The sequence below is a fragment of the Apaloderma vittatum genome, unplaced genomic scaffold (assembly GCF_000703405.1).
Source record: "Apaloderma vittatum isolate BGI_N311 unplaced genomic scaffold, ASM70340v1 scaffold1081, whole genome shotgun sequence".
In the NCBI taxonomy this organism is placed as follows: domain Eukaryota; kingdom Metazoa; phylum Chordata; class Aves; order Trogoniformes; family Trogonidae; genus Apaloderma; species Apaloderma vittatum.
This window is the reverse complement of record NW_009700610.1, coordinates 12,647-25,835: the sequence shown is the minus strand read 5'-3', so window position 1 is coordinate 25,835 and position 13,189 is coordinate 12,647. Positions and strand designations below refer to the sequence as shown.

Here is a 13,189-nt window from a genome sequence, read left to right as displayed (position 1 = left end):
AAGTCAGTGAAAAATGTGACCAGGACTTTGTTGGCAGAATTAGGCCTCACATTCTCAGCATTTCTCCAGGTAGCCTTTACCACAAACTAACATGTTTTATGCATCACATCAGATGTGATAGCTCATCAGTTTCAGTGCAGCTGAGCTATATAAACCAGATTTTCTCTGTAACAGGATGAAGATAAGCTCATTCTTCTGGCTTGTTTGTACAGAGCAAGTTTAAATGTAAAAGTTATTGCCAACACAGGTCCTCATTTTGTAGTCAAAATTTCTCAAACATTGTAAGAAAAACCTCTTAGATTTTTATTTGCAGTAAACCCCATAAATAAGCTGGGTAAGATTCAGGTTTGATAAGCATTCTGGTTTGCCCTCCTCTTTTGCTCGTACTCATCACACTGCGTATCTTCCTTGAACTTCAAGTTATCATTTCTGATTAAATCTCTTGGACCACAGACTCAGTCATGACTAGCATCAAGTTCTGGAATTTTAGGGCATCTTTTCCATTCCCCAGACCCTCCAGTTAAAATTTGTGATCACTTCTAGCATGGAAAGGTGGCCAGAAGCAGCCACTACTCACACAGGGGAACTTAGAGGAGCACGACAGAGGGAATTCTGCAGGTCTTAGGGACTGGTAGGGAGGGTGCTGGGGACCTAAAATTTGTCAAAAACTATAGGCAGATGAGAGTGAGGCGGGGAGAACCGTCTGGGAAATATAGGGGTAGAGAGAGGAAGATCCAAAATCAACCATCTTTTTTGATTGTTGCTTTTTTCATTGATATTGGCTAAAAATAAATACCGAATCCTATCAACCCTTCCCACTGATAACTGCATAAAAAGTCTTTATCATTAACGAATGGGTTGCCCCCAGTATTTTCACAGTTTCAGGACAGAAACAGTCAAACGTTTTTGCAACATGAATTATGTCTAGGTTTTGGCTATGCCACATCAAACTTCATGGAAACTTTTTTTTTTTATTATTTCTTCCTTTTTTCTGTTATTTTTTTCTTGCAAATCCTGTCATGCATTCCAATAGTGAAATTTTCTTCTGGTTTGAGGAAGAATCCTAGGACAGGACTGTAGAGCAGTTTGTAGGAGTAAGCATTTTTTGTGTAACTCAGTCATGGGACATCTGAGACTGTCAAAATTTATTGTAACTACTCACAGCTCTAAGTACAGGAATTCAGGTTCAAACTCAGTACTGACAGTCGTGAATACACATGATACAGAGGTTGATGGATGTTCTCCAAGTTTTTGTAGAATTTGAGGGTTGTTCAGGCAGGTGGCTTGGGCTAGATTTCAGAGTGTGGAGACAGCTCTGTGACATAAGAATGGCTGTGTGATCCAGTAGATGAGGTATTTTATTTGTTAATTTGGGAAGCCGTGGTTTTATTGAATCTGCTGATACTTTGCTGTGTAACCTGTGACAAACCCCTTGTCTCTTATTCATCCTGTTTTCCCATGGAGGGGTGAGTGCTAAATGGTAATTATTTGGAAAAGTTGTATGAGAATGAAAGTGTTTTCTTTGTGATTCCATTGAAATATGGGTTTGACAAGTGCTGTGTGAGATTACTGTATTGTGGGTTGTATATGTCCAGTAATGTAGCTAGGCGCCAAGGTACAGCATTAAAATGTAGGAACACATTCTGAACACATCTCTTTCCTTTTCGGTGAAATAACTGTTGGATCAGCAAGACAAAAAAACCCCTTTCTCTGGAACTGAAAAGACATGATTTTTAATTAAACATTAAATAATCTTGCAACATCCCTCAGCTGCATCTAATGTAACAGGGAAAAAAAAGCAACAATGTATTTCTAAAGCAGAATGATGGGAGTGCCTTCAAAATGTGTGAACCGTATTATAGATTTATTAATTATTTAGCTCCCTTGCAGCTAAAGGTAGAAAAAAAGGGCTAGTACTGAAGTAAAGAAATGAGTACATATTTTAGGAGTTGAACACTATATCACAAATTTTTTGTGTTTTAGCTAGAAGAACAACACCCCTTTTGGAATATATTAAAAATAGAAAATTAGAAAAGCAGGTACGTTCAGACTTTTGCCTGAAGTTCAACATTTATGTTTCACATGGTTTCCTGTTGGACAATTTAAAATTAATCGTTTTGAACTCTTCAGAGAATACGAGAAGAGAAAAGAGAAGAACGAAGGCGGAGAGAACTGGAGAAGAAACGTCTGCGGGAGGAAGAGAAAAGGAAGCGCAGAGAGGAAGAAAGACGTAAAAGGAAAGAAGTGGAAAAGCAAAAGAAAATTTCTGAAAAAGAAATAAGGATCAAGGTACCTTAATGAAAAAGATTGTTCTTCTGTTTTAAGCTATCCACAAGTTCCTTTGGTATCTCCCTGTTTATTTAGTGTGCTACAGCACACCATGTGGAGATGCCAAACTGATTTTGACTGGGAGGGAAAGTAACAGGGCTTTGTCTAAGTAGAACTGTCTGGAAGCGTGACTGACTGACTGCCTTAGGTACAGTGATGTGCTGGTGCAGTCAGGGCAAGTCACTCTTTGTCCACTACTGCTGTGTTCTGTGCTGACAGAACGGGACAGAACCAAATTATTCTGTGCAAACATGTTGGAATATTATTGCAAATATGGTTTGAACACCTTCTGTCATGTCCATCTTCATTGAGCCATACCTGGGGAGAGTTGGTTTTGTTTATGCTCAGAACTGATGTGTTTTAACAGTATGCTTTAACCAAGGGAGAACAAAGTCTTGTTAATTTCAGGCTGCTCTGCCTTGTAACAATGTGAATGGATGTGCTTTACATTGCTTCACTTAGGTGGGTGTAAAGTCTGGACATTTAAAACTTTAGAATGACATAGAGCATCTGTACTAAATTTTATGATGTTGGAAAGGTTTTATAGGCTGTTTGGAAAGAGGGAAAAAGAGTCTGTAACTTAGCACAAGGATACACAAACTCACTCCAGATCTTGTGGTGGGAATAAGCCACAGACTCGTGTACTTCTTTCTTCTTCCTGGGCCAAGATTTCCTTCACTTGGATATATAAAAATAGTATGTTCCAAAGCCAGTGTACGAATTTCTTACATCTGGGCATAAAGAAAAGCACTCTAGAAGCTCAGAAGGAAAGGGATTTGCTCCTTTAAATATATTACCCAAAATCCAACAGTATTTATGACGTATCTGTGGTGATGTCACCTTGAAATCTCGTTCTGTCTCTGAAATGACCTGAGAGAAACATTGTAGAAGTTTTAAATATTGGAGAATAACCTATGCTCATTTCAGAAAAACTGGAGGCATGGAAAGGCTGGTGAGACGTTTTGCTTATTTCTGAAATGTTAGAGAAATAGTTTGAGACAGTGGATCGTTCTATAAAGATTATTCCTGCAACAGTAGGCACTGTTTAAACCCTCTGTCAGTTATTTAGTATGAAAGGAACAGACTTCTCAAAAATCTTACTCTCCAAGGCAAAAATCTAATGCAATCTTTTCTGCTAATATCATAATCTTTTCCTCAGTCTGTATTTCTGTCAGAGTGTATTTATGCTAAGCATCTACTATATGCCAGTCTATCTCAAGTAGTTCGTGAGGCACACATTTTATATATACTCTTTCAAGGAGTGAAGTATTAATCCTGCTCTCTTTGCAGTATTCATGGAATCATTAAGGTTGGCAAAGATCTCTAGGATCACCATGTCCAACAGTCAAGCCAGTACTACTAAACTGTATTCCAAAAAGCCACGTCTGCACATTTTTTGAACACCTCTAGGGATGGTGACTCCACCACTTCCCTGAGCAGCCTGTTCCAATGCCTCACCACTGTTTAAGTAAAGAATTTTTTCCTAATATCTAATCTAAACCTCCCCTGGCACAACTCGAGGCCATTTCCTCTTGTCCTATCACTAGCAACTTGGGAGAAGAGAGCAACACCCACCTCACTGCAGCTTCCTTGCAGGTAGTTGGAGAGAGCAATAAGGTCTCCTCTCAGCCTCCATTTCTCCAGGCTAAACAATCCCAGTTTCCTCAGCCATTCCCCATAAGACTTGTTCTCCAGACCCCTCACCAGCTCCATTGCCCTTCTCTCTTCTTGTACTTTTCTTCTTGCCCTTCTCTTCTTGTACTGCAATGCCAAAAACTGAACACAGTGCTCAAGCTGTGGCCTCACCAGTGTCGAGTACAGGGGCACAATCACTTCCTTGGTCCTGCTAGACACACTGGTTTTTATATTGTATGGTATTGGTATTGTAGAGGTTCTCCTTCTTACTTTATTGGCAATATTATTGAGCTCTATTATATGATTTCTAAGAAATCGTAGACAATAATAATACCTTTATGTATAAAACTCAGGAGAAAAAAGTAGGTAAGTGCTTTCTCCAGTACTCTCAGCATTTTTAAAGGTGTGCAGTTGAATCCCTACTAATAACTACCACTCCTTAGCAAAAGTAAACTGTCCTTTTTAAATAACTTTAAATTTCATACTTTGTAAAGCACATTCCTAGCATTTAAATAAGATATCTTAAATCTTAAGAAGTTACTGATATCTTTAATACGTTGTTAAAATGTCTATTACAACAGAGGAGAATAATTTTACATCATAATGTAAACAAATATCTCTTAGCTTCTCAAGAAGCCTGAAAAAGGAGATGAACTGGCCAGTGAAAAGCACAAAGAAAAATGTGAAGAAGCTGACATTGAGGAGAGCAAATGGGATAAATCACCTGGATCTGGGAGTATAAAATCCAAATCTTTGGAGAGTTCATTAAAAGAACTTAAGGAAAAGTAAGTTATATTTCTCTTTTCTGCTTCAATTTAAAACCTAAATGCTTTCATCTCAAGGCTTAAACATAAGTGGTGCATTGACTGGGTGTTTTTCAGCAAAGAACTGATTTCTTTCTCTGTGTGAACAAATCTCTCACTGTCCTTTTTGTAAAAGGAGTTTAGTAACAGCTTACTGATCTGATGGGAGTATTAGTGGATGCAGTTTGTTAATTATGAAATGTCTTGAAGTCCCAAATTAAAAGGATGTCTGCCTGAAAAGTCATTCAGAGTTTTGTTATTTCACCTGTTCCCCATTAAGAGCTCAGGTAAGGTCCTCCATCCATTAGATGTCTAAGACTAAATTGGCTACAGTGCCTTACTTTGCCTTTCCACTTGGTTTTACTGCAATAAACATCTAAATGTGTTTGAGAAATGGGCCAATGGCAGAATAGTCAAGGTGTGAGTGACAGCCTCATGACAGATACATGCAGAAGGCTGTCTCTTGTCTCCCCCTGCCTTCTGTGTTAGGTATGTAATGTGCAAAATACATAAGTAAGAATAATGTGCTCCTAAGATAAATAGTAATTTGTTGCTCAGTGGAGTTTTTCAGCTGACCTTGCAAAAGTACTTTGCAGTACATGAGGATAAGCTTGAGCATTTAAGTCAGTTACCTAAGGCATTACATATAAAATATTACAGGAAGTTTGCGATTGTGCTCTAGGAGTCTTGCAGGCTACCTACTTATTCAGAGCAGTTTAAGTCCTATCTTTGTCCACATAGGTTCTCGATTTTTAGGAAAAGTATGGAGGAGCTGCAAATGTTCTCCTAATGGCAAATAGGAAAATAAACTTTGAACTCCAGAAAATAAAACCACTTTTTTTTTTTTTTTTTACTATTTACTCTTGATCCTCTAAGCTTAATAAGGCAACAATGTAGATTTTCCACAAATAAAACAGAATAGCAAGCTATCAGCTATTTCAACTGGATCGAGAATTAAAGTTGAAACTATTTTGTCACTGACTCAGAAATCAGTAATAAACTGTAGCTTCCAATTCTGCGTGCAGGAGACTGTTTGAAACTATGTTGTAAGGCTCAGTTGCTCTCTACCAGAAATTAAAAACCTTGCTATGTGAGTGTACATGGTCACATGTGCATGTGGAGCTAAACCAAATGGAAGGATGCTTCCATTTGTTTCTGCTTTCTCTTTGGCTGTGTAACTTTCTCTTCCACCTATACTTTGTAATTGTGTACCCTGCCATTTCCAATCTGGCCTGCCTGTTTGTTCTGACTGAGTTTTAGAAAGCTACTTTAACTGTTCTTGAAGTGGGGTTTGTATCCCTGTCACCTGCAGACCGCCCAGCACATCCATTCCTTCCTCGCCCACAGTGACAGGCAGGGCAAGGGACAGGTGCCAGGCAACATGACAGCAACAAAACGAGACGTGTCACTGGCTTTAAAGGAAGGTTGTGCTCTCAGCCTGCTGGGGCTTGGAGTTAGTGTCTGTAACAGCATATTAAATATGAAACAAAGCAACTTTGAGCCACATAACCCTGGAGAATCGTAGAATCATAGAATGTCAGGAGTTGACAGGGACCTCGAAAGATCATCTAGTCCAACCCCCCTGCCAGAGCAGGATCACCTACAGTAGGTCACACAGGAACATGTCCAGGTGGATTTTGAAAGTCTCCAGAGAAGGAGACTCCACAACCTCTCTGGGCAGCCTGTGCCAGTGCTCTGTCACCCTCACAGTAAAGGAATTTTTCCTCATGTTGAGATGGAACTTCCTGTGTTCTAACTTAAACCTGTTATTTCTGGTTCTATTATTGGGCACCACTGAGAAGAGATTGTCTCCTTCCCTAACATAGTAGTATTTTATATATATATAAAATTTTATATATATATAAAATTTATGTATTTATGCTACAGATATAGTATCTCTGTAACCATGATTGATTCAGGTGTCAGTGACAACTGGGACATTGCTTCCTCGTAGTGAATGTGTTATGCTGACAAGCACAGCCTTAGGAAAAGCTCAATAACTTGTCTGTCATTCAGGTTTCAATGCTGACCTTCAGCTCTTCCTGAGATGAGGCCCCTCTCTTGGCAGCCCTACCAATGCCTAAGTTTGTGGCAGAGGCTGACAATTTGCCCAGTTCTGTTTATTTAAAAAAAATACACTTTTATTAATATTAGAAGCATGTCACTATTTGATCACTACGTCATTAGAAAATCTCCATCCTCTCTGATTCTGGCTGCTGATTCCCAAAATGTGAGCAGACTGTCAAAACCAACTTTCCTATTTCAATTTTAAATATAAATACATGTGTAATATATAAAAAGAAACTGCCTATATTTGCTCCTTTTAAAGTTCAATCTATTCTGTACTCTTTCTTCATTATTTGCAGTTTGGCTGTATGAGAGAAGCACCTGCTTGCTGAACAGGAGCAATGAGCTGGGAATTGTATCAGACAGGCAGCAAAATGCTGCAAACAAATAGTCTTTATAATAGAAACCCATTGCAGCATAGCAGAAATTAATTATTATGTTGTGGTAAGGTAATGGTTTTTCACCTACATAAAACACACAAAGGTAGGCTAAATTACTTGGGGACATAATGAACATAAGTATTTGTTTTCACAAATGCCTTCTGCAAGTTGCAGTGTCAGTGAGTATTTCTTGTTAACAGTGAGTATTTCTTGTTAAATAGTCATAGAACTTTATAAATTGATACATGATACTTGCGCAATTCCTCTGGGCCCTGAGGGTTCCCATTCAAGAGAACACTGAACGACAAGTCGCCTCGAGAACAGGCCGCAAGAGCTAATCATGCAGCACGTGCTTGTGTGAAGAGGACTGGGAAACTGTTTGTGGGATTGCAGAGGGATAAAAGTTGGAGAATGGGTCTTCCACAACAGTTGCACAAAATCCAATTTTGCTTGCAAAGCTTTGCGTGCTACGTTGAACTGAATGGTAGCCAAGGGCCAGATGCCTGGATGAGACATTCAGCAAAATTGCACGTAGCCTCTTTTTAATGAGAAAAAAATGGTCTTGCCATACGATTGATCTAAATACTGTTGAAATCAAAGGAAGGCTTTGTATTGTATCGTTCATCAGCTTTTTTGTTTACTGTTAATTGCTTGGATTTTCTTCCTTTTTGTGCATACTCATAGGTCACAAAATGATAGTGACAAAGAACAAAGAGATTTGGAGAGAAGATACCGAGAAAAAGAACCTGAAAGACAAAGGTATCGATCGGATGATGGCAGAAAGCATAGAGCTCACTATGAGTTTGACAAGTTTGTGAGAAGGAATGAAGACGAGCTGAAATGGGGGAAAGGATACAGCCAAGACAGAGGAAAGAAAGGGAACTACAACTACAGCTTCACTGTGGAGGCAGTAGACAAACTGGGTAAAGAGGACAAGTGTGATGACATGGCATCCAAAAAGGAGCGCATAAGAAATAAGGTTCTTTTATTCATTTAGGATAATCTTTCATTAGTTAACTGTGCTTCAAGATCACAGGTTTTACTTTTGCAAATTCAGCATAAAGATGCTTTTTCAAAAAAAAAAAAGCGATTCTTTATTTAATTTTCAGTAAGACCCAGGCTTCTCTTTATTGTTACCAGAAGACAACAGCAGTTAAACAAGTTAAGGTTATAGGTCTCTGCTCATTCATATTTATGATATATAGGAGACTTTTTGTCTTCCTTTTACCCCTAGCACTTTTAGAATGCTATTCTTGGAAGCCTTGTATTTTACAAGCATATTAAAAAGTTGTGAGCCTTCTGATTTGTAATGAAATATAAAAACAGTGGGATGCTGGTCTTTTAAAAGCGTATTTCCATTATGCAGCTCGTAAAGTAGCTATATTATGGATTGGCCAGGCATTTCTTGGTAGAGGAACTATAAGGACTTAAATAGCTAATTCAGCAACCATTGCATTTAGAGCATGTGAATGTGCAGATTCATTGGTATTGTGTACCTGCCAGTACGAAAAGGCTGTTGGTCGCTCAGGACAAATTATCCTCACAGTCATTGTCAGAGTGGTGCAAAACCAGTGCAGGCAGGGCCTGTGGCAGGGTGCACGGTGGAGCTGGCCTTTATTGTCTTCCAGAGACGTGTGCATCCTTCTTCTCAGACTGTCTGATTTCATGGATGTGCTAGGGTCTTTTCAGGAAGTGGCTCTCCTTGTCACCCTCATTCTCTCTCCCTTCTGATCCTAGATTTTTCCACAAAAGATGACCAAAACACTGTTTTGTGTAGAATTTTTTTCTGCATATGAAACTCTTCTTTCAAACCAAGTGACTGATCCTTGATGGGGGCTAAGGCTGACAGGGAGTAAACGGGTCACGTGCAGAGTGAGCCTGCATAGGCTATTGCATAGTGCACGTCAAGTCAAGTCATGTTGTGCAAACACAAGCAGCCCGGCACGCCCCGTCTTTCCTTTATGCACAGGTCAGCAGGCCAGCATGGGTGAGATTGATCTGCATTAGGCATTTCCCACCTCTGCCAGCAGCTCAGGGTGTAGAACAGTGAGAAAAAATGGCTAGATCAGAAACGGGATGATGGGAAAAACCATTTTCTTCATGCTTGCCACACTGCTCTTGAAATCCAGCGAAATAATCTGCAACCTTGGAACTGAATGTTGAGTCTTGGGGGTCTTTTGTCAAGCCTTAAGGAGCCACCTCCTAAGTTTTTTTTGCAGCGTGGTGACTTTTTTCTTTGAGTATTTATCACGCAGATAAGAGTTAGGGGCTGAGTTTTCCAGTTTACCAATAGAATTCACAGTGCCAATGGAAATTTACTTTTTAGGCAGAGATTGAGCTGCTTCCTGAAGTTTGCAGGAGTTAATTAGAAAATGGGAAACTTCCAGTGTGAGTTGGCCTGGCTTTCATGCAAACTGCGAGGTACAGCATCAGCAATAGGAAAAATCATTTGGACCCTTGATGATAAACTTTCCAATGGGCTTGTCAGAAGATCTGTTTTTATACAGCTGTTTGTGATGTGGAAAGACGTACGCTACACATTTCAAGCGCACCACAAAGCACTAACTGGAATGATCTGGTTGTGTGGCCCAATAGTGAATCTTGATATCTGGTCTAAAGAGATGGAGAAAAAAGGGGAGGGGAAAAAAGACAAAAGGCAAAGGAAAAAGAAAGAAAAAGGGAAAATGCCTATTGGGAACAAGAAAAAAGAATGAAAGAACAAATACCAGAATGAGTTGTGAAGCAATTGAAAATTAACATAGTTTGGTGTAGGACAGTTTCAGTGCTCTGCCACTGTCTTAAAAGTCTGTTTAATTTGGTTTGCTAAATTTAACACAGGACTTTGATCAAAAACCTCAGGTTTTTGTGAATGGATTGCTCCATAACATCAAAACCTGGTATTTGTAAGAGTGAAATACTCTCACGAGGAAACGACTTCTTAAGCAGAGTTTCTAAACCATATGTTTTATTATTGAAATTTCAAGAATAGAAAGTGCTCTTAATAGCTATGTCTGCGAGTCTGAGGTGCCTTTTCCTTGTAAACTGGCTCCTCCTTCCGTTTGTCGGTGATGAAATCAGTGTGTGTGTCACCGGGTCGCTCACAAAGTCTGCACATGCTCCGATTGTACTTTTGTTTGTTACCAGTGGGTGACTTTCCCTGCTCTCACGCTTAGGTAGGGAAGGCCTGATGAAGTGGAGCAAGAATGGTGCAGTTTTATTTTACTATGTATGTATAATTCAGATGTGCATTCCCTGTTTAAATTGTGGTTAGTGATTGATGATTCAAAGAGCACTGCACACATACTGATTGGTAAAGTTCAGCTGAGGATCATTTTTTAGCTGTTACCTGCAAAACTGTTCATGGGTTCATCTTATTTTTTAATGGTTATTTTTAATATTTGTCATTCATCTGCAGAGTTGCAAATGTGCAAGCTGTCCTTATTCTCAGTTCATGTTAGCGAAGGTAGCAACATTTTTCAGTTTTACCTGTAGTGCTGTGCTTGATAATTGTCTGCAGTATTTCTCCTTGTTTACATCAAATGTATCATGGGATCTTTAATTTTTACAGCTTTCTTCATCTATTCAAAATGCTTGGCTCCCAAGAATAGCGTTACAGACAAGACCGATATTAAACACTCCATCAATTTTCATTACACTCCATCTTTTTTTCCTTGGGTCTCATGAAATGTAAAGTGAGTTAACACAAAATCCACTTTCTTCACAAACATCCCTCACTTTAAAATCTCCCATGTGTACCCCGTGCCAGTTTCTCAGAGCGTTAACCTCGCCTCCTTCCTTCTAGGATCGCCCAGCCATGCAGTTATACCAGCCAGGAGCTCGCATTCGAACACATATGGGATGTACAAGTAAAACCTACGACTGCGGTGGGAAAGCCTTTGAAGATGCTCTTGATAAAAAGTATGATGCAGATAATTCAGCTGGAGGTGGTTCTGAGAAGAGCGAAGAAGAGTAAAACAAACTGGAGGACAGGCTTGTGAGAAAGGATGAACTTCAGATTCAGTGTCGTCACAAAAAAATAAATAAATTTGTAGGGCTGTTTCAGAACCCCTCGGGCGATTGCACTAACAAAATTACAATAGCTCTGCCTCTTCCTTTCTGTAAAATAAAGCAGAGAGTGACTGGAGACTTCAAAAGTATCTTGCAGCAAAGAAGTATTGTTGCTTTTTTACAGCAAGCAGTGCAAACGCTATTTGCCTCATCTGAAAGCTGCTCGATACTTTATTAGGTTTATCTTGAAACAGAAAACCTCTGCTAGTTTTAAAGGAGTATTTATATAGGACTCTTCAGAAGCTATTTCACCTCTTCACGTCTGAAGAAACAAAAGGTAGATTTGCATCGGTGGGAAACCTGAGGCACTTTAAGTGGATTTGGTGCATGACAGGAGGGTCACAGGACCCCTTCCTGCAAACGGGGAACTGCAGTGGGGCTCGGTGGGACGGGCCCTGGGAGGAAGCTCTGGAGCTGGCGGCATTTGCAGGATGGGGCCCGCAGCTCGCACAGTTGTGAGAAATGTTTGTTGGTGTCTGTACCTCATTGTGTTTACGTTGTTTTCCAATTAACTATAGCATCAGATAAGTGTTAGTAAAGCTTACAAGTATGTTGTTGGAGAGTTTGTTGTTTTCTGAGCCACTTTTGACTTTAATTTTTTTAATAGGTACTTGTGCTTAAAACAAGAAAGCTAAAGCAAACCTCAGCACTTAGGCAGTATACCTGGTTTTAATAAATTAGATGTTTTCTATGTTTTTGACACTGACTTTTAAAAAAAAACAAGTGGTTGTACAGTGATGACTTTTTATATGCTGATGTTTCATAGAAGTTGCGGTCACAGGATTTGGAAAGTATATGATACGTGAACATTCTACAGTTCTGTTTGTTAAAAAACCAAACACATGTGAATGTCAATTGCAAGCTACCATTCTGTAAGATCTAGGCCAAATTCTGCTCTCTGATGCAGGCACATATATATAGATACCCGTGTGTGTATATATATATGTCTTCTGATGGTTTTGATTATAGCTGCATGTTTACAGAAGGGCAGAATATGCTCATTTATCTTCCATGGCTGAAAATTTCTCATTTGTCTGAAACTGAGACCCACTTTGTCACTGAAGTTAAATAATATTAATTTATTTTTACATCCTCTTTGAACATTTTATTATTAAGCATAACATCTAATTGTTCTAGACTGAAAATATATTTATTGTATTTTCCCAGATAATAAGCATTAAATAAAAGCAGAAAGATTTTGACTATGGGTTTGAGGTGATCTTCTACAATTTTTCCATCTATTGCTCTAGAAAATTTAAGTAAGATGCTGTGCTCCTTTGTATTCTTCAGAAGCAGATAAAGATACAGTTGAAAAGAATTTTAATACCAAGCTACATAAGCAAACTGCCAACTAAAATTACTTCATGTAAAACTGCTGTTAGTGAATTATTTGGGTTTAGCTCCATCTAAAGTTTATCTTGTTTGCCAGGTTTACCCTGACCACAGAGGATGGCTTTTGTCTTGGCGCCCTGGCTGGGGCAGGTGGCCTTAGCATGGGGCAGCCTTGGCGGAAGAGCCCTGCCTGGTCCGAGGAGACTTGCCAGGGAAGTTCTACAGCAGAGCCAGGCAGAGCTGAGCTCTTCACCAGCTGAGTGTCTGCTGAAAGCAACTGGTTCCCACATGTCTGGATGCCCTGGGGAGGTTGCAGGAAGGGTCTCACTCATGTGAGGGACCTGCAGGATGCAGAGAAGCAGTGATTTTGCACATGCTTGCAACCTCAAGCTTGATATCACAGAATGTTCAGGGTTGGAAGGGACCTCGAAATATCACCTAGTCCAGCCCCCTGCCAGAGCAGGATCCCCTAAGGCAGGTCACACAGGAACACATCCAGGTGGGTTTTGAAAGTCTCCAGAGAAGGAGACTCCACAACCTCCCTGGGCAGCCTGTGCCAGGGCTCTGTCACCCTCA

The 13,189-nt window shown here is 39.7% G+C and overlaps 1 protein-coding gene across 1 annotated transcript in view; it reads left to right on the top strand.

Moving 5' to 3' along the window:
- Positions 1-11,330, top strand: part of UPF3A (UPF3 regulator of nonsense transcripts homolog A (yeast)) — a 19,995-nt gene extending 8,665 nt beyond the window's left edge. Inside the window, exons 5-9 of the mRNA XM_009878791.1 lie at positions 1,984-2,039; positions 2,131-2,289; positions 4,588-4,748; positions 7,898-8,192; positions 11,016-11,330. Coding sequence (XP_009877093.1) covers positions 1,984-2,039; positions 2,131-2,289; positions 4,588-4,748; positions 7,898-8,192; positions 11,016-11,186 — 842 coding nt within the window. The 3' untranslated portion in view covers positions 11,187-11,330. The remainder of the gene's footprint in view (positions 1-1,983; positions 2,040-2,130; positions 2,290-4,587; positions 4,749-7,897; positions 8,193-11,015) is intronic.
- Positions 11,331-13,189: the final 1,859 nt, after the last annotated feature.